The sequence below is a fragment of the Syngnathoides biaculeatus genome, chromosome 16 (assembly GCF_019802595.1).
Source record: "Syngnathoides biaculeatus isolate LvHL_M chromosome 16, ASM1980259v1, whole genome shotgun sequence".
Classification (NCBI taxonomy): Eukaryota; Metazoa; Chordata; class Actinopteri; order Syngnathiformes; family Syngnathidae; genus Syngnathoides; species Syngnathoides biaculeatus.
The window spans coordinates 13948056-13967300 of NC_084655.1; the positions used below are offsets into that span (position 1 = coordinate 13948056).

The window sequence follows — 19245 nt, forward strand, 5'->3', positions numbered from 1 at the left end:
AAATTAGGTTGACATGACAGCACATAGAGGCTTTGAAAAATGCGAGGGCATGAAGAGAATACACTTGGGAATTAATTCAGACAAGTTCACGGAACATATCGTATAATTCAGCACCTAAATGTAGGTCAGTGCTTCTAAAAGGGTTCAGGCCAGCAGAGAAGGCCGTGCTGGACATAATGCTCCACTTTTGATAATGACACGGTAATGTGTCATATTGATTTTATGATGGAGCGTTAGAAAGAGGGGGTAAATGTGGAAATGTCAGACGTTTAACATTGTTGACCTAATTTGCTGTAGTATCTATTTATTTATTTATTTATTTCGTTGCCATAATAGGAAATTTAACTGCCCAGAAAGTTTAGGCTTTTGACCACGAGATGTCGCCATTCTATTCTCTGTGTGGCGCTTTCAAAAGACGAAGCAAGGACGCATTTGACACAGACTGCATACGAAGCTGTTTTGTGGTTGCGTGTTTTCAAGATGACTGGCGGAGACGGCCACCCGCCTGGAGGAAGAACGTCTTTTTCTTTGAATTTCTTGCCAGACACTACAGTACTGTTCACCACACCTCCGTCTCTTCTCGTGGGATCCAATCGCTCATATTCAGTACTGTATTTACTGTTGCGCACGGTGTAATCATTTGAGGTTCACGCCTTTGAAAAAAGAAAAAATAATTAAAAAAAAATCATTTCAGCAGGTCTTGGACACAGCACGTTTGTAATGGAATATGGTCTCATAAGGTACATTTCTATTCCCCAAGCAATGCCTTTACCTTTCAGTATGAGGTTGTGCGTTTCTACCATACTTCAAATTACCACCACAATAATACATTTACTGCTAAATTTTTATTTTCCTCAGATTGTCAAAACTGAGGATTTAGTTTTTGTAAAGGTAAAACACATCAGTAAGATGGTGATAAAATAATACCTGTAATAGCATTATCCTATTTGTAAACGCAGTTGTTGGTCCAGCTCTCGTATAGGATAACATTATGACAAACATGAAAAATTATGTACGACGCCACAACTCATGTTGTGCATGGAATGCTCAAAAACGTTATTTTAACATAAATATTGCAATGGAAATGGTACTTTGCATGAAAGTACAATGAATTAGTGGTAAGCTTGACTGCCTCACATTGGACAGGTTGTGGGGTTGGGTTCTTCCTTCAGTGTGAAGTTGGCATGTCCTCTTCCTCCCACAGTCCAAAGACATTTATGTTCAATGTTGAATCTGCAGTAACTTGTCAAAAGACACGAATGTGAGTCTGAATGTTTTTTGTTGTTTGTATTTATTTATTTGGGAATGTGGAACAGCTGCGATTGTGCTGACAAGTCCATGGTGTACACTCGTCCAAAGTCAGCTGGGATTTATATCCAGTTGCCTGCTGCCCTTCTCACGAGGACAAACACAATAGAAAATGGACTGATGGATGAATGTCCATTTTCTTCACTGTAACTATATTAGGGTTCAGAGTCTAGCAACCCCTCTATAGTGCAGATTTTCATGGATTTTGACAGTCTACAGCAAGTCCGAACTCAGAGTTCAGCGGAGTACCTTGTTGTGCCAGGCAGCACCCAGGTCTACTGGAAGAGATGCAGTGTAATCAAGAGCAAAAAGAAGAAGCAGAAAAGGTCCCTTGCAAATAAAAGTCACAGAGGAGAGATAATGCATGCCTGTGAGTATTCTTGAATGTTCTCTTTGTGTTTATTGCAACACCTTGACGGTTTAATTACTGTACCATTGATGCAAATTTTGGATTATCTTGTCTATGGTTCTTTGCACTATATTGTATGTTAGCATTAAACTAGCGGAATGTCAATAGCTGTAACTACATGGTTTGATTGAACAGTTTGGTGTTGAAATATAAAGTGTTTAATTCTCCTGTTGTGGGTGTCAGTAAACTTCAACTGGGCCTGACAACTATAAAGCTTGAAGCCAGTAATTGCTTTGCTTCCTTTTTGAAGAACTGCGCAAGTGAAGGTGAGTACAGAAACTAAGGAATACTCTTAAAAGTGTTTTTTAGTAGTTTTTTTTAATTATGAGATTAAATGTGTTTGAAGTGTGTGGGAGAGTAAAAATAGATTGATTTTCCATTCATCCATTTTCTTAGCCGCTTATCCTCATGAGGGTTGCGGGGAGTGCTGGAGGCTATCCCAACTGTCAACGAGCAGGAGGCAGGGTTACACCCTGAACTGGTTGCCACCCAATCGAAGGCACATTGAGACAAACAACTGTCAATCACACCTAGGGGCAATTTGGAGTGAAACCGCAGTGCCTGGAGAAAACCCACACAGGCACGGGGAGAACATGCAAACTCCACACAGGTGGGTCGGGGATTGATTGGGACCTCAGAACTATGAGGCCAACGCTTTCCAGCTGACCCACCGTGCCGCCAAATTTGATTTTATATTCAGTAACTTTTTAACATGGTTGCTCTACTCTTTATTGTGGGTGGTTCTGGAAGGTATCCTCCATGATTCGACAGGATTCACGAGTACATGTGTCCAAGTCCACCGTGGTTTTTGGTGGCTCCAAAATGGACGCGGCCTCCGTGCAACTAAAGCTCCTCCTGCACAGGTGAAACAAAGCAGCTGGCGCAGCACCGTGCGCCTGTTGTGTACTCTCACCCCGGGCCAATGGTGGGAAGAAGAAGCAATGAGAACCACAATGTGAGAGGGGAGTATACTGGTTTAGTGTGGGAGCAGAAAAAGGGAAAATACAATATGCTTTTAAAAAATACAGTACAAGAAAAAAGTCCTCCAGTAAAACAACTTTTAGACTCGCAAAAGCATTTCAACTTTCTTGCGCCCACGCATTGACCAATGTTATAATTTCAATCTATTATAATGAGCACGCTATGACTGCCAGCATGATTTTCCTTCTTGTATGCAGCAATTTTTTTTTCACGCAATAACTGGTGAGGCACCAGGTAGGCTACATACTAAAATCTGCAGTACTGTAGAATCTCTCACATTTGGTAAATTTCAATTTACCAATGATTTACTGACAAGAAATGACAATGTGACAATTGTGACTGCTGTTTTTTTTTTTTATTTTTTTCCAGGAAGTGTTGGACATTTTTCTGCACAGCCACTTGTTGCTTGGCAGAATACACAATCGCTGTTTCCGTGGCAACGTGGGGTGAGTGCTTCACCACATAACACAACAGATAAAGGACAGGGAGAGGTGGCAGGAACATAATGTATGTACATATATACACAAAATGTGAAAATGATTCCAAAACATTTTACAGTACAGCAAAAATTCAGTGGGCTACTCTTTTACTGTTGTGACAAGTATATTTAAAAAAAAGTGAATGACATATTGTATTTGCTGCCATCCACGGTATGGAGCATCATCGCCGGCCTGCCATCATGAACATGCTTCCCGTGTTCCATGGTTACATCACATCCCGAAGAAAAAGGAAAGAGTGGCTTATGTGCAATGCGAAATGAGTCACAATGTGACATTCTATATATACACGTCTAGGTACTCACAGAGCGGGCTCACGTCACCGTCGGAGCCTCCCGATCCCGAAAAGTGCCGCAAACAAAGACGTTCTCATAATTTTACAGTCTGCAGGGTCACGTGATTATGTAACACTGCAGCTATCTGGGGCTGCAATCTAAAATGTTTCATAACGATAAGAAATGCGAGATTTTTAACTCCTTAATGAATCAAAGTCAAGTATCGTAATTTATGGAAGCAGAGAGAATGACACTTGCTGCCGTCTGTCTCTCTGCTAAATTCATCTCATCTAGGTCATTTGTCACCAGCCGGCTGCAATTGTGTGTGTGTGTGTGTGGTGTGTGTGTGTGTGTGTGTGCCTGCAGGTGTGTGTTTGTATGTGTGTGTGTGTGTAGCTCTCACTTTGAGACAATCGCTTTCAAAGCTGTGGATGACTACGAATCAATGTTTTACACCTCGTATGGTAAAATTCAGGTGATTTTATTTTTTTTTTTGACAACAGTGGTCCTCAAACCTTTTGCACTAAGTACCACCTCACAAAATACTTAATAATAATAATAATAATAATAATAATTGTAAGTACCACCGTAATCACCAACATTAAGGAACGGTAGTGTTGTTGGCCCAAGTGTTGATCAAAAACAAGGCAGTGGTTTTTATTCCCATAAAGGATATCCATCCATCTATCCATCCATCCATCCATCCATTATCCAAGCTGCTTATCCTCACAAGGGTCACAGGAGAGCTGGACCCAGCCAGCTTTGGGCGAAAGGCAGACAACACCCTGAATTGGTCGCCAGTCAGTCGCAGGGCAGATATCAACACCATCACTGAGAGGAAATTGATCCCACGCTGCCCGCACAAAAGTCAGGCAGTGTGTACCACTACGCCATCAGTGACCCCATAAAGGATATTTAGTATTATTTTAAGATTCTATACATTATGCAAAGTTCAAACGTTCACCCTGCAAATGGCAAAATGATATCTTGTTTTGACTGATGATGCAATGAAACCGCGATAGAGTGGCGACCAGTTCACTGCGTCCCTCACCTCTCAGCCAAGATAGCTGGGAAAGGCTCAAGCATGCCAGCGGCCCTCGTGAGGATAAGTGGAATGGAAGATGATTGATTATTATAATGTATTGTGGGGAAAAGGTAAAAAACAAATAAAGCACCTAAATATGTCAAAAGAAATAGTTCTTAAAGAATACAAATATATCATACTTAAATGTTATATACAATTGAACTCGGCGATGAAACGTTAATTTAATGTACTGGATTAAAAAAAAAAGTTTTAAGACACTGTAGCATGCAGAGTTTGAAAATAGCATGTTCTCCCCATGTTGGTCACGTTTTTTTCTCTAGCTCTGCACATACTGTAAGTAGAAGTGCAGATACTTGTACTTGTGCAAAGAGATTTTGGCTGAATTACTGATTCAGTTTGTTTATTTCACTGAAGGTAAAAAAAAAAAAAAGTACACACCCTAAAATATATTTAATGGGCAACACTATCTCTGGGAGTACATTAACCAAGTACTTGTCTTGACTCTTGTCTGATATGACCCTGATCAGGACAAGCGCTAGAAAATGGATGGATGGATGGATGGAATTCAATTCTAAAGGAAACTAGCACAATATATGGTATATAGTTTTATTTTATGCACTCACTGGCTGCAAAAGCCACACCTGTACAATCTAATACCATCCAGTCTATAATTTCACTGACAAGGAATTATTATTTTTGCGCAGGCAGAACGTTTGAAACGCCTTTCCTCGTTAGATTTTGCAGGTGCGAGGTTTTCAATATACTTGGCAAACTGCGAAATGGAAGACAAACACAACAAACAAACACAGGCAGGCAATCCTCAGAAATCCTTTTGAGAACAAAAGAAAGCAACTTAGCAGCTGTGCTTTTCCCTTTTCAATCAGAGAAGGATCTGCTTGTAGTTTTGCTTTGTCATGTGATTGCACACATATTTGGAAGACCACTTTTATCGGTAACAGGGTTTCCAAAGTGCACCTCATTTGGATTAAAGATTTCACAGAATAATTCTCTGCACCCGAGGTGAGGCCGAGAGACGCTGCTTTATTCTTCTTAACATTATCACGATGGAAGTTTTTCTGCTGTTATTGTGACAGTGATGCAACTCAATTGAAGTTACAAGATATTCTCCATCCATCCATCCATCCATCCATCCATCCATCCATCCATCCATTTTCTTAGCCGCTTATCCTCACAAGGTGCTGGAACCTATCCCAGATATCATTGGGCAGGAGGTGGGGTACACCCTGAACTGGTTGCCAGTCAATCGCAGGGCACATAGAGACAAACAGTCACACTCACAATCACACCTAGGTGCAATTTAGAGTATCCAATTAATGTGGCAGGTTGTTGGGATGTGGGAGGGAATCGGAGTGCACAGAGAAAACCCACAGAGGGACGGGTAGAACATACAAACGCCACACAAGCGGGGCCGAGTTTCGAACCCCGGACCTCACAACTGTGAGGCCAGTGCTCTAACCGGTTTCTCCAACATGCCGTTTATCCAAAATACAGTATATGCTTTGTCCGCTGTAAAGAACAACTTCTATTAGTGCAGGTGACATAGAAATGAGGAGTCAAGGAGCAGCGCAATATCTATTGAAGTGAAGCAAAAACACCTCCAAAGACTGTTCTTTACATTCTATTAAATTATGCAATTACTCTATGTATTAATATTATCAGATGGCTACACTTGGGAGAGTGCAGTTGAGGGATTAAACTCATATGTGAAAGCTTGGGGTTTGTTTTCATGTTAATTTCATAGAAAGTCGCTATTCTCTCTCTCTCTCTCTCTCCTCTCTCTCTCTCTCTCTCTCTCTCTCTCTCTCTCTCTCTCTCTCTCTCTCTCTCTCTCTCTCAAACTCACTCACTCACTCACTCACTCATCTGTCGCCCTCCAAGGAGGAAGCAGTGTGTTTGTATGCGGGCAGCGACTGGCACGCTCGTCACTTTCCACCTGACGTCGACTCCGAAAGACAATTAAACACTGTGCAGCAGGTTCACGCCGTCGCTTTTCCACATCGCACCAAAAAGAAAAAGCTAAAGAAACAAAGAAGCAAGGACTTTTGTTTTCGTTTTTGTTTTGAGCGGACGCAACTTGTCGGTTAAGTTGAGGCTCGGGTGGGTCGTTGTTGTGCTCGGGGCCATGGCTGACAGCGCGGCGGCGAACAGCGACGGCGAGGACGGACCCCGGCAGCCCATGAGGGGCTTCGCCCGTCAAGGAGCCCTCCGTCAGAAGAACGTCCACGAGGTGAAGGACCACAAATTCATCGCGCGCTTCTTCAAGCAGCCCACCTTCTGCAGCCACTGCACGGACTTCATCTGGTGAGCGTCCCTGCCACTGATGCACAGTTGGACTGAAACGAATCAGTCATTGAGTGAAAAGACTGCATTTTATTTTTGTACGTGAAATGCAGCTATACATCTCAGTCAGCTGTAGTTTGGTGACTGAGTGCATAAAAGACAGGGCGTGCGCCGTTGTACGGTGTTCCCAAGAGAAACCCTAGAATTCCATTGTGGCCGTGCACTTGTTGATGCTCAAATGCATCTGTGAGCAAGTGCACCTAAAAAAAAAGAAACAGCTGCATTGAAGACGTTTGAGAAAATATATTCAATCCAGCTACTAGTATGCTGTTTGCCCTAGTAGAAATGTTACTCTATGACAGGCTTCTACTAGTGCATCGTTGCCATCGTACTAGTGAGCTGAACTGTCTTACTGGTAAGAAGAATTCTACCTGTTGAATAAATGTTTTCAATATACAGCAGGACCCTGCTAAAACGTTTCTATAGAAGTCTATAGAATTTGTACAGAACAACTTGCTCTATAGGACTTTGGCTGTGATTTTCGATAGATTTTCTACAGAACAATAGAATTTCTATAGAAATTCTATGGGACTTGGGTCTTAAAGTTCTATAGTTCTTTAGAAATTCTTTAGAAATGTTCTCTAGAAAATTTTTAGCAGGGGAGGATTGAGTCTTCCTGGTTGCCTTTCCCCCAACTGCTTTCCTCAACTCTGACATTTCTGCATTCTAGTACAACAACTTCATATAACTAGGGAAGCAAAACTGTGTGCCAGTCTACATCTGGGCAATACTAGCCATAAAAGTGTGGCACTAGATGCTAACAAATAGAATTTTGTGTCACCAGTTGCACTAGCAGCACACAACAGTCAACTCGTGCAATGTTATTCCTCAGTAGTAGTAGTACTAGTGCAATGTTATTCCTCAGTAGTAGTAGTACATGTCCCCTAGTAGACGTGGGATGGTAAGGATAACCTATGGTAGGTTACACTGCATACCTTGGTTTTGGGTCATTTTCAGGATATCATTTGTGCATAAAGAGAACAACTTCTTTGTCTTTCCAACTCTCAGGTGTTTGCTTGCCAGAAAAAAACTTGTCGTCAATGATACTGAATAATATAACTTATTTCAAGTTAACAGTTAACGCTTTTAAATGGTAAACTGCTTTTATCCCCAGCACAGTAGTGTAAAATACAACATATTAAAACATACACAAATGTAATCAAAACTCCTTGAGTAACAGTTGGCTTCAGTTAAGGTTGATTGGTCAGGCCTGCACATCTACAGGCCTGACCAATCGACCCATGCTTAATCCAACTATTACACTTCTGCTGCTTTGGATGGACGTCAAGGGTACTGAAGAAATGCTCAAACAGCAGGAGGAGGTTAGTAGCACGTGACACTTATCTACTTGTTTGAGACTTGTACTGATACTAGTGCAGCATTATAATTTACCGGTAGGGTTTCATTGCATGCTACTCGGGGGAAAAGTAAGACAGTCGTTCTACTAGTGTGCTGAATCATCCTACAAATGAGGACAAAAAGCGTACTAGTACATGGAGCACGGACTACAACTGTGTGTGAATAAAAACCAAAGCTATCGAGAGAGACTACAAATATTAGTTACCTGTAACCTACTATTTTTATAAAAGCAGTCAAACCAAAGCTAATTATTGTGTTTAGTTGCTGGTGCCCCACTATGGTTGCACTGGAAAGAATTAAAATCAATTTCTGCCACTACGTTGTCCTAATTTGCCAACCTTTATTTTATTTTATTTTATTTTTCTATCTATCTATCTATCTATCTATCTATCTATCTATCTATCTATCTATCTATCTATCTATCTATCTATCTATCTATCTATCTATCTATCTATCTATCTATCTATCTAATATGCGTGATGAGCAAAAACAACGAAAGCTCGAGGTGATTGCACGCATTCATCTATTTGAAGCTCACTAAAAAAACGAGCAGCAAACCCCCAGCAGTTTGCATGATTATGTGCGACAGTGCCTGCACAACCTTCCAACCTGTTCCTTGTGTGTATGTGTGTGTGTGTTCTCTCCGCAGGGGTTTTGGCAAGCAGGGATTCCAATGTCAAGGTAGGAGGACACCCCCACCTGCTTTTCTCTCACAATTTCACACAGTTTTCACGCAAGCCTTTTTCTCGCACATATGTGCACTAAAAAATTCCCAATATGCTCCCAGAAACAATTGCTTGACGAGAGATAAGTTAGGAAACAGTTTTTCTGGTGGAGGCACAAGTCTGGAAGTGGAGGCTTGACTTGATGATTGAGTCATACAGAGGATCAAAGTGTAGGTGTAGGTTTAATTATGCAATGGGAATGAATATATATATAAGGCTTCTTTCTTATTTCACCGCTAGACGACTGAGGCACTTTGTCTGCTGCTGCCCAGCGTCGTTTCCAACACGCTATAAACCCAGATTGAGGTTCTTGTCTTCTATTATATTATTCACCCATCCAATCTCTGAACTGCTGATTCTTAAAGAAAAAAAGAAAAATGAAAATTGGCAATTGTTAGTTCTTTTTTGACATCAGACTTCCAACTGTTCATATTTAAAAAAAAAATAGCCTAGCAAAAGCCTTATTACTATAAAAATTTGCTAAGGCTGGGCAATGTGGTTTTATATTAAAGTCTCAGATTATTTTCACAAATATACTTTTTTTTCCCATTTCAATAGATTCCCCCCGCCCCTCTCCTTCTCCTTAGACATAATAGGTCTTTCTCATTTTTCTCCTCTTTTACGATTTGCTTCAATTTTCATTACACCTTTTTCTCCCTCAGCATTAACATGCGTCAACCTCTTCATTTCAACCATCTCTTCATTCGCTCCAATTTTCAAGGTCAAAATCGCAATCCTTAAAAAAGAAAAAAAAAGAAAAAATTGAATTGTTGAATTTACCATTAAAATAAGCCATGAAGCTGCATGGCTCAACTGGTCTACATGGCTGTAAACGTGAGGCAAAGAAACTTCAGCTAAATATTTTTCCTGTTGAGCAATACATTATATACTTTGTATCCAAAGTTTTTGGGACCACTAAATTACTGCTTCTGCAATGTAAATTTGGATACCATTTTCATGAATTGCATCATTTAATGGGTGACATGAGTTATCTTAGTTTAGGCAAAAAAAAAAAAAAGGGTCACTATTTTGAACTTTTCAACCCCCCGTAGTGACCATTTTCTGTATTTTTAAAGCAACTAGTTTAATTCCTGGTTAGAAACAGACACGAGGAGAATCATTTTCCCATTGTTTGCAATTGCGATGTTAACCGAGAGTCGTTTTGAGCTAATGAAGCAGCCAAACGAATCGATTCGAGAGGCAAAAAAGAACATCCTTCTGACAAATAACCTCAAATGAATCGACAAGATCAGGAGGTACTTTTACAGATGATCTAATTCAAGGCAATTAACATGTTAACCACAGCTTTAAAAAAATGGTTTTAAAATAAATACTCCATCCTACCTGTAATAAATCAATGGGATATTGCAGAGGTGAATCGTGTCACAGATGCCTGGTGCATCTTATTTTTAACCTTTAAATTTTGATTCCCAACAATTGCACGAGTTAACACAATAAAATCTGTAGCTTAACTTTGATGCCAAATGACAATGCACATCGTAACACTGAAGTCTGATTAGAATGCAAGTTGATTTCAGTGAACTTTCTCGTATGTTCTTCTTCATAAATTCCATTGCTAAGTTAGGTTGGTCCTTCTCTGTAAATGGGTGTCACAAATGAATTCTTATGATGCTGGCTGGCTTTAACGTTCCGTGCGATGTTGATCTTAGTGGTTGAGCTTTTGGCGGGAAAAAAGATAAATGTGGCCAGAGAAAAAACAAAATGTGTTAGATCGAACTGAGGGTATGTGCGAGTTGTGGATGCCGCCCATAATAGTAGTTCAAACGCCCAAAGTTGGTTTCCTGTTTATCTTCTACAAGGCAACACACGCTGGCCCAGTGCTGAGCAGATCACCTCACAGTTCTGAGGTTAAAGATTAGACTACTGGCTTGTTAACATATTCTCCGGGTGTTCTGGCGTTTTCCCGCATTCAAAAATATGCACGTTAGGTTCTTTGAAGACCGTAAAAAGCTGTTTTGTTTGAATGGTTATTTGTCCACATGTGCCCTGCGATTGGTGCAGTAAACTTGTTTGGATGTAAACTTTTCTGAACCTGCCTGGCCAATAGCAAACACTAACAGCTTCGTTACTTCCTTCAATGATGTAACAAGCGTCACTGTGTTGCCATATTTTGCAGATGTCATCCACTAACAACTGATGCAACACAATTTTGTGACTGATTAATTGATGCAACCTAACGCCCAAACTTAACCTTGGTGGAGTCGGCTATTATCTCCTTGAAGACATAACTGTGTATCTCTGTAAAAGGCTTCAGTCTGTTGCATTTTTCTTTAGACGCACCTTCACTTTGTATGTCTTCAGAAATGAACAGGGACATAGCTGAAAAGATGGACTGATAGACCTTCTTCTGATGATTTTTTTTCATTTTTTTGTCCATATAATTTTATTATTATTCAATGATTTTCACGTCTCCTAGCAACAGTGAAACACAACTGCCTATATGGCATACGATGTAAGAGGTGCTGTTCAGCACAGCGGTGTGAAAGCTGATAATTAGCCTGGGTGAATATGTGGTACGTCAATAGTGTCCTTTAGGAATGCAGCGCCTGCACTGCATGGGGTTTCACAGCGCTTTGGGGAGGAAGGCAGTATTCTTGTAGGTGGAGGGGTAACTGGGATTTATACCGAATGAAAGAAAACAAAAAGGGATGAATTGCAGAACTATTGGGATTTAGGACACGGATCCTGACTTGAACCAGTTCCCTTTGAATCGTAATTCTTTATTTTGTCAAGATACATTCATCCATTTCCGAACTGCTTATCCTCACGAGGGTCAAGGGTGTAACAAATCTATGCCTCTTTTGTAGGTACCGCTTGAGGAAAGTATTTTCTGTTCAAACCTGAAGGAAAGGTCCGTAAAGATATTCGTTTCGTGTGAAACTACTTGAGAACCTTGACGTCAAAAACCAGACACATTCAAATATCTTTCCAGAAAAATTACTATAAAAGCTATCCTTATTCGCAATGTTCACTTTTTGGAGGTGTAACCTATGTATATCTAAATTCTGGACCAACATTCTTTCCTGATATGTATGTGGGCTACAGATCATTGTCCGTATTTTTTGGAGCTCGGGAAAGAATGAAATTTAATACTTTACCAAGCAAGTTTTACACTATGTTGTAAAAAGGAAGTCTTGTGCTGTTGGCTTGATGGTGGAGTTTCTTTGACCAAGTGGGAACACAAACATCACAACACCAAACAAAGCGGTCCAAGATCACTTGAAGAGGTTGCTGTATTTAGGTTAGCTTGGAAATGAACTCTAGCACGGTTCGGATAATTTCAGGTGGAATTTGAACACTGCGTGCACCAAAGCCAAAAAGCATAAGGAAATAAAAACTACAGAAATCTTTGAAATCTGCCGTCTCATGGCTGCTTATCTGCTTGTGTGGTAACAAAGGAACTCTTGCCGTTCATGAAAGCTCTTCTTGACATCTCACCTCAGAGAGAAAAAAAAAACCAACCTATACTGTAACGGCTTCATCAGTATCATTTTCATTTTGACAGCTTTTGGTCTAATGTTAAAGACGGCAGGCTGAATGCTACATATGCGATTTAAAAACAAACAAAAAAAAAATCACCATATATAATTTGCTTTGGTCCAGACCAGAGAGCCATATGTGTGAACACAGCTGGTGAATTACGCCAGGATCAACACTCTTGATTCACAAACAACTCCAAACTATATTTATGATAATAGATATAGAAAGTCAGTACACATTCATCTTCCCATCTTTTTAGGATTTTTTTTTGAGGGGGGGTTGCAAAATGCGAGTTAAACTATGGTTTGCACACTCTGGGAGTACAAATGCAGTGTTGTGAGGTTGGTTGGGTTAGTATTGTGTGTCTAATCTACTGTTGCTGATTCTTCTTTTTTGTGTATTGTTGCTAGTGTAAACAAGCAGCTGAAATGCTTGCAATGTGCATTCAGGTCAGAGTTGAGAATGTGATTCTCCTCAATTTATATCCTTTGGGGAAAAAAATTGCACAGATCTGATTGCCAATTGGTTTATTTATTATGTGAAATATTAAAGTTCACGCGGAGGCTCCTGTGAGAAATAGAGCCACTGACAACAACACTTGATAATAAGAAAAGTAGCGTTACCTTTGACACTGCTTTGGGCAGACGCTACCCTCATCTCTGCAAGAAATTCCACCCTCCCTGCGGTCATAACATTCTCTATGCCTGCACAATCTAGCGAGATCAAATACAAGCACTATCAGAATCAGAAAAATATTTTGTGTAATGCTGTGTCTTTTGTATCACATTGGACTTTGGGACTGATCTAGTCAGTGTTTGTGTGTGCTATAATGGAAACAAACTTCCCCGCTCACAAACGGGTGGGTAAAATCTACTAACCGGATGTGCTCAGGAATACCAAACCTTAAATTGCTGCACAGGTCATTTTGTATATTCTGGGAGGGTTTTATGCATATAGTAAATTAATTTAGCATGTGCAGTGTGATGTATCACACGTCACACCCGCATTTCCTCACACCTGGATCATTTTACTGTTCTGTGATAATTGTCTGGTGCTGGCCACTCCCAGTGCAGTTTTTTTTTTTTTTTTTTGGTATGCAGTCCCTTGTTTCAAATGTTACAGAGAATAGCCACTCGGGATGATTAAACACAAAAGAAAAAGTTGGCTTTTACGGTTGCTGGCATAACCAGAGATCACCACGATAGACTTCTTTTCTGCAATTCAGAAGTACTCTATGCGTGTCTCTTCCACTAGCACTTCCGATTCCATCCGGTCTGTTGGTGTGATTGGGCACGGATTTTAGCGCCGGCTATTTGGAATCTTTGCAAATCTTTCTTTCCCTGCATAAATGGACATCACAAATGTTCCCGTTTGAGGGAGGAAAGTGTCACAGAGAGTCACAGAGCTGGCAAATGAGGCAAAGGAAAGATAAAAGCCAAGTAAACAAAAAAGGAAAAATGTTTTGAGATGAGTAATGTTTTATCTTAAAAGTATTTATTAAATCTTATTTATCTTAAAATTAGTGTCCCACAGATAGTATTGTGTATATTAGTCTGTAAAACAAAGAATCACACTTTCTTAGGTTGGGTGTCGCTGGTTAAGTTCCGAACTGTACTTCTTCAGGGCTGTTCAACATTAGCAATTCCTCTCTGCATGGCAAATGAATGAGTGAAATTCACAATGAGGAGATGGCTAAACGAAAAAGTGCTGGAAGCTGATGTTCATGTGAAATGGAGATCAAAAGATGTTATGTTCCCTGTGAGAGCTGCAGCTAAAAAAATGTGCTGTTTTTTGTTATGGTTTCATACCGTAAATGTAACATGCAATATGTTCTAAGGTTCATTGCAGGACAATGCTGGATCGTAAGATTTCCATCGTGTATTCAGTCCACCATTTCATACAGTGTTACATCCTAAAAGTAAACCCTTCACAGTATAACATGCATGTGACGCATTCATTTGACAAATAGCGGGTCACTTATGAGGTTGTTCTTCAAAACGTTGCTGTGTGAGTGAAGTGGGTGGTTTCTGCAGGCTGATGACAATTATACAGTATGCTGACGAAAATAGAGCAAGTCCAGTGAGGCAGCTGGTGCGAAATGAGTAAGAGATAGGTACATGCTGCAATGACACTTGAGCCGGGAGTTGGTGGGTGAGATTTTTTTTTTTTTTTTTTTTCTGGCAGAGGAGGTAATGGACAGGCAAGAAGTGGTATAGAAATGAGGTGAAACAAGAGGACATAAATGATGTGGGAGTGGAGATGCACTTAAAACAAGTCCATAAATGCGTTGTTTGCTACAGCTATTAACACCTTTCAGACATTTTTTTTTTTTTTTTTAGGTCAAAGGTTTGTTCCTGCTTCTTTCTGACTAAGGTCTCTTTGAAGCTTAATCGCCCGTCTCTTGTGTTTGGGGTTAACCATGGCGGTGCTGGCAGCCACAGTGCCCACACTTCCTCTGGATTCTTAAAATATGTCTTCACGAGCCCATCCGGGTTCAAATGACTAAGTGAACAATTGCACATCGCTGGTGTCTCTTGGTTGGTGCCTCTTGCATCTCAGATGCTTCTGCAGCTCCGACCTGCGTGGGCGGCGGGTCTCAAAACATGCCTCCTACGCACACAAACATGCACATTCACGCACTGATGCATGCACAAAAACAAATTGAGCTGCATTGATGAGTTCCTAAAGCAGAGGGAAGTGGATAGGTTCTTTTTTGTTTTCCTTGACCCTGATTTGGTTTTTGATCTACTGCTCTCTCCCTATGCGCTCACCAGTTTCTCCTCCATCACGCTACCGTTCCCCATGCCTCCATCTGCCTTTTCCTCCTCATACCTCAATGTCCCCCAGCCTCCTTCTCTCTGTGCTTCAGCTCCCCTGTTCCCTCTCCATCTCGCACTCCATCTCCCCCTCTTCTCTCTAGTGGCAGTGTGTTGGAAGCTGTGGGCTTTGATGCTTTTATAAATAGCCCAAGTGTTCCACCGAGAGTAACACCAAATGGGAAGCTAGCGAGATGGATGGATGTCTAGATGGATGGAATGTGTAGGTGTGAAGACAAAATGGAAGGGCAACCAGGATCATTCAAAAAGCCTCAGTGGTAGTTAAACACAACTGAAAATGTGGATTGGGGAAATATACTTTGTTCTTCCGATCACCGCGAGTCTTACGTTTCATGAGGCATAATGTACAGTAAATTGTTTTTAAGTATATATTAAGGGCTTTCCTGGTTCAATACAAAGACAAGATGTAATATAAACTTAAAAGCCTTCTATTGCCTTCTCCGTAGCTGCTTGTTTTATTTTTCATTATTGGGATAAGGAATAATTAGATTGTAGCTCTGCATGAAGGTGCACATGCAGTATTTTAGAGAACAGGATGTTTTTTTTTTTAATTTTCAAAAGCAAAATGACCGTAATTACCAGCCTACAGAGCACACCTGGTTATAAGCCTCACCCAGTACATTTGTATAGGAAATACCATTTGGTACCTACATAGGCCGCAGCCGTGTAAAAGCCGCGAGTTCTCAAAGCTAGACTGCCCCACGGTTGAAGTTGCATTCCTGGAACTATTTTGGTTGGCTAACCACTGTTTAATAATAAGAGTAATAATCATGTAATCCTTTTTTTCCTCATTTGTTGTTGAATTTCTTTGGACTGTGACGATGATACGAGACAATTATAGATTATATTCTAAGTGCAATTAAATCGGAAAGCGGAGACCCTATCTATTCTCAGATGGAAAACAAATCGAAACCCTCTCACTAGTTGTATTTTCGACATGGTCAGAAGTTCCTATTAAATGACTTCTCGGCAAGATCACACTTGTAAGATTCTGACTCCCTTTCTTAGTCATTGTTCTTCACAACCACAGATATAATTAAAGCCCAAGTGTCATCCCTATAAACATTCTAAAATAGATTTTGTAATGAAAAATGCATATAACATTATTCACTTCAATGTCTATACGAAAAAATAAATGTGAGCGGAGAGCGCGTCATCCATGCGCAAAGTTGCAGAAGTGTCATTCTACGATGCATCCTCTGTCCGTGACGTCACCCGGACATTCGCCAATGAAAACATGCGGTGCACCCTAACTATGGGAGACAAACGCGCCACTTCTGACACGGAAGCTCTTTTCGAAAAGGAGAGAACCACACAACCGAGTGAAGTTACCGGGGCAATATTACACTATTCTTTCGAGCCATATTCAGATGATATGCGATCACAGCCAAACCGCATCCCTGTCTGATCCACTTCCGCGGCAGGGATGAGCCATCGCGGTTCATCGCAGCCGGCCAGTGTGGCTTATGATGGGGCCGAGCGGTGCTGCTTTAGGGGGTTCTTCGTCGACGCCACAGTGCACGCTGAACACAAGACGCCACAGTATGTGCTGAACACAGACGAGCCGTGGCGCATTACTGCGTGCATGCAGCTAAGTGAGGCATTCTTGGCTGGGTTCTGCAGAACTGCCCCGGTCCGCAAAGCCCGACGCACAGCTTTCCCAGAAGCTGTGAACGGCGAACGCGGCGCCTCAGCTGGTGTAGCTGATTTTCGGCGCCGTGGTGGCATATAATGGAGCTGAGCCGTGCTGCTTTTAGTGGGATGTTCATAGCCGCCGCGCATTACTGCACGCACGCGGCTGAGTGAGCCATTCTTGGCTGGGTTCTTCAGATTCGCCGCCCTCCGTGCAGCAGCCCGACGGCGTCTGACGCGCACGTCGACATATTTCGGACGCGGATCTTTTGTTACATTATGAGAGACCGATTACGTGGTCCGTCCCAAACTATTATTTTTTTTTTAGTAGCTGTATACACACACACCTGTTATTTGGAACCCACAAAGCTCTCATCCTCTGCACCCGTGCAATACGTTTTTCACAATGAACCGGGTCTCTTGCAAACTTATGAAGGCTAAATCCATTCTCCCGAGTATTCAAGCAATGTCCAGCAATGCAATGAGCCAGCATTTTGGCTAACACAAAGGAACAACGAGCTACCTTCCCGGAGGTAAAACTCATGGAAACAAACGAGTCCACTTTGGGGCGCCGCTGTCCTTTACGTCACTTGCTACTTCTTCTCGAAAACAAATCCCTCGAGAGGATTTTCATGGCAGGAGTTACAAAAAGGTATATACGTCAAAATCATGTTTTGTGGTGAAAAAACGCATGGGCCCACATTGGCTGACGTTTTTTCATTAATAACATACTAAAAATCATCCATTTCATGACAGTAGTCCTTTAAGAAGTCATTTTTTTAAGTAAGAATTTCTCTCACATTCTGAGAGAACAATGAATGTAGTGCTTTTTTTTTTCGAAACTGAATTTGATATATTTTTATTTCAGGCAGTCACTCAAGGGTAACGTGAAATGCTTCTTCCTGTAACTTCTTCCTCTTTTCAGTTTTCATGGTGTAAAGGAAGCGGTTGGTTAGCATTAATACATCCATGTCACCTCGGTCACTTTGTTTACTAGACTTTTAGAAATATCTGTCCTGTCCAGCCATGTTGGCTTGTGTTTTGTTTTTTTTCCTTTGTGTCAAATTTAACGTGGGTGTCATTAAGTTTTCTCTGTAGTTTCCCACTTTAAAAAGAGGTGTGGAGGCCCTGCCCACTAGTGAAACTGAACAGGCTATGCGGTTGTAGTAGGAATCCATTTCCCACTTTCTGGTTTCCATTTTTTTATATACTTACTATACTATACTACTCATCCTTAAATGTTTTTGATGATCTTTATCTCATAAAGAAAAACAGGAAAATACTTTGTATATATATATATATATATATATATTATATATATATATATATATATAATATTAGGATCTGATTTATTATGGGTAAAATCTTTGGGACTGTGCGGAAAAAATTATTGCCCCTCAACCAAATAACTGGTTGTGTAATCTTTGGTATCAGTAACTGACATCAAATGCTTGCGATAACTGAAGTCTTTTGTGTTGCTGTGGAGGAGGTTTTTTTTTTTTTTGGGGGGGGGGGGATTTAAGATGAGAATTTGCTCTTTTTTTTTTCTGAGCAGTGGGTTTTGCCTTGGAACTCCCGCACTGATGCTGTTTTGTCGAGTTTTTTTTTTTTTTCCATGGTTGAGTCACGTACACTGACCTTAACTGAGTCCAGTGAGGCTTGCAGTACTTTGGATGTTGTTCTTGGTTCTTTTGTGACCTCTTGGATGAGTTGTGGCTGAACTCTTAGAGCAATTCTGGCTGGCAGACCACTCGTGGGAAGGTTCACCTCTCTTCCAAGTTTGCTCAATTTGTGAACATTGCCCTTGACCAGAGTTCCTTAGAAATAATACTATTTCAAAAGACTAAACAACACTTTGTTTCTTATTTGTTGTTGAATTTCTTTGGTTTGTGCCGTTTTGCATTTCTTTTAGGGATTTTGCAACCTACTTCCTTTCACTTGACACGTGCTATTAAAGTTCTGCTATTATTACTTTTTGTCAATTAATTTACATTTGGCTGACTTGTTAACAACACCTCTCTTGCTGTGAGACATTTCTATTTTCACTCTGCAGGGACTTTAACAAGCAATTTAATGTTAAATTCTTTTTAACAACTCTGGTTGTACGCATTTGTCTTATCCAAATTACTTTGTTGTTGATATATCTGCAATGTAGCCAACTTTCTTTAGTTCTGCGGGATGTGTTGCACAATTTCCGGAATGACATGAACCATTTCCATTCTTTTTTGTCAATTCAAGTTTTGTTTTCTTTTTTTTTCTGTTAGTCTGATGGAGATGAGCAAACTATGTCACTATTGCTCCTGAGACACTTTAAC

At 40.7% G+C, this 19245-nt stretch overlaps 1 protein-coding gene across 10 annotated transcripts in view; it reads left to right on the plus strand.

Annotated features, from left to right (window-relative positions):
- The window catches only part of prkcbb (protein kinase C, beta b), an 83864-nt gene that overhangs the window by 6746 nt on the left and 57873 nt on the right, over positions 1 to 19245 (plus strand). For 3 of the 10 annotated variants that reach the window (XM_061845567.1, XM_061845572.1, XM_061845566.1), the window contains 5 exons: positions 1317 to 1678; positions 1901 to 1983; positions 2114 to 3144; positions 6415 to 6837; positions 8885 to 8916. In XM_061845567.1, the coding sequence (XP_061701551.1) occupies positions 6659 to 6837; positions 8885 to 8916 (211 nt within the window). In that variant the 5' untranslated portion in view covers positions 1317 to 1678; positions 1901 to 1983; positions 2114 to 3144; positions 6415 to 6658. Of the gene's footprint in view, positions 1 to 1316; positions 1679 to 1900; positions 1984 to 2113; positions 3145 to 6414; positions 6838 to 8884; positions 8917 to 19245 lie in introns of those variants that run through there. The other 7 variants (XM_061845568.1, XM_061845573.1, XM_061845570.1 and 4 more) reach the window with 5 other exon arrangements.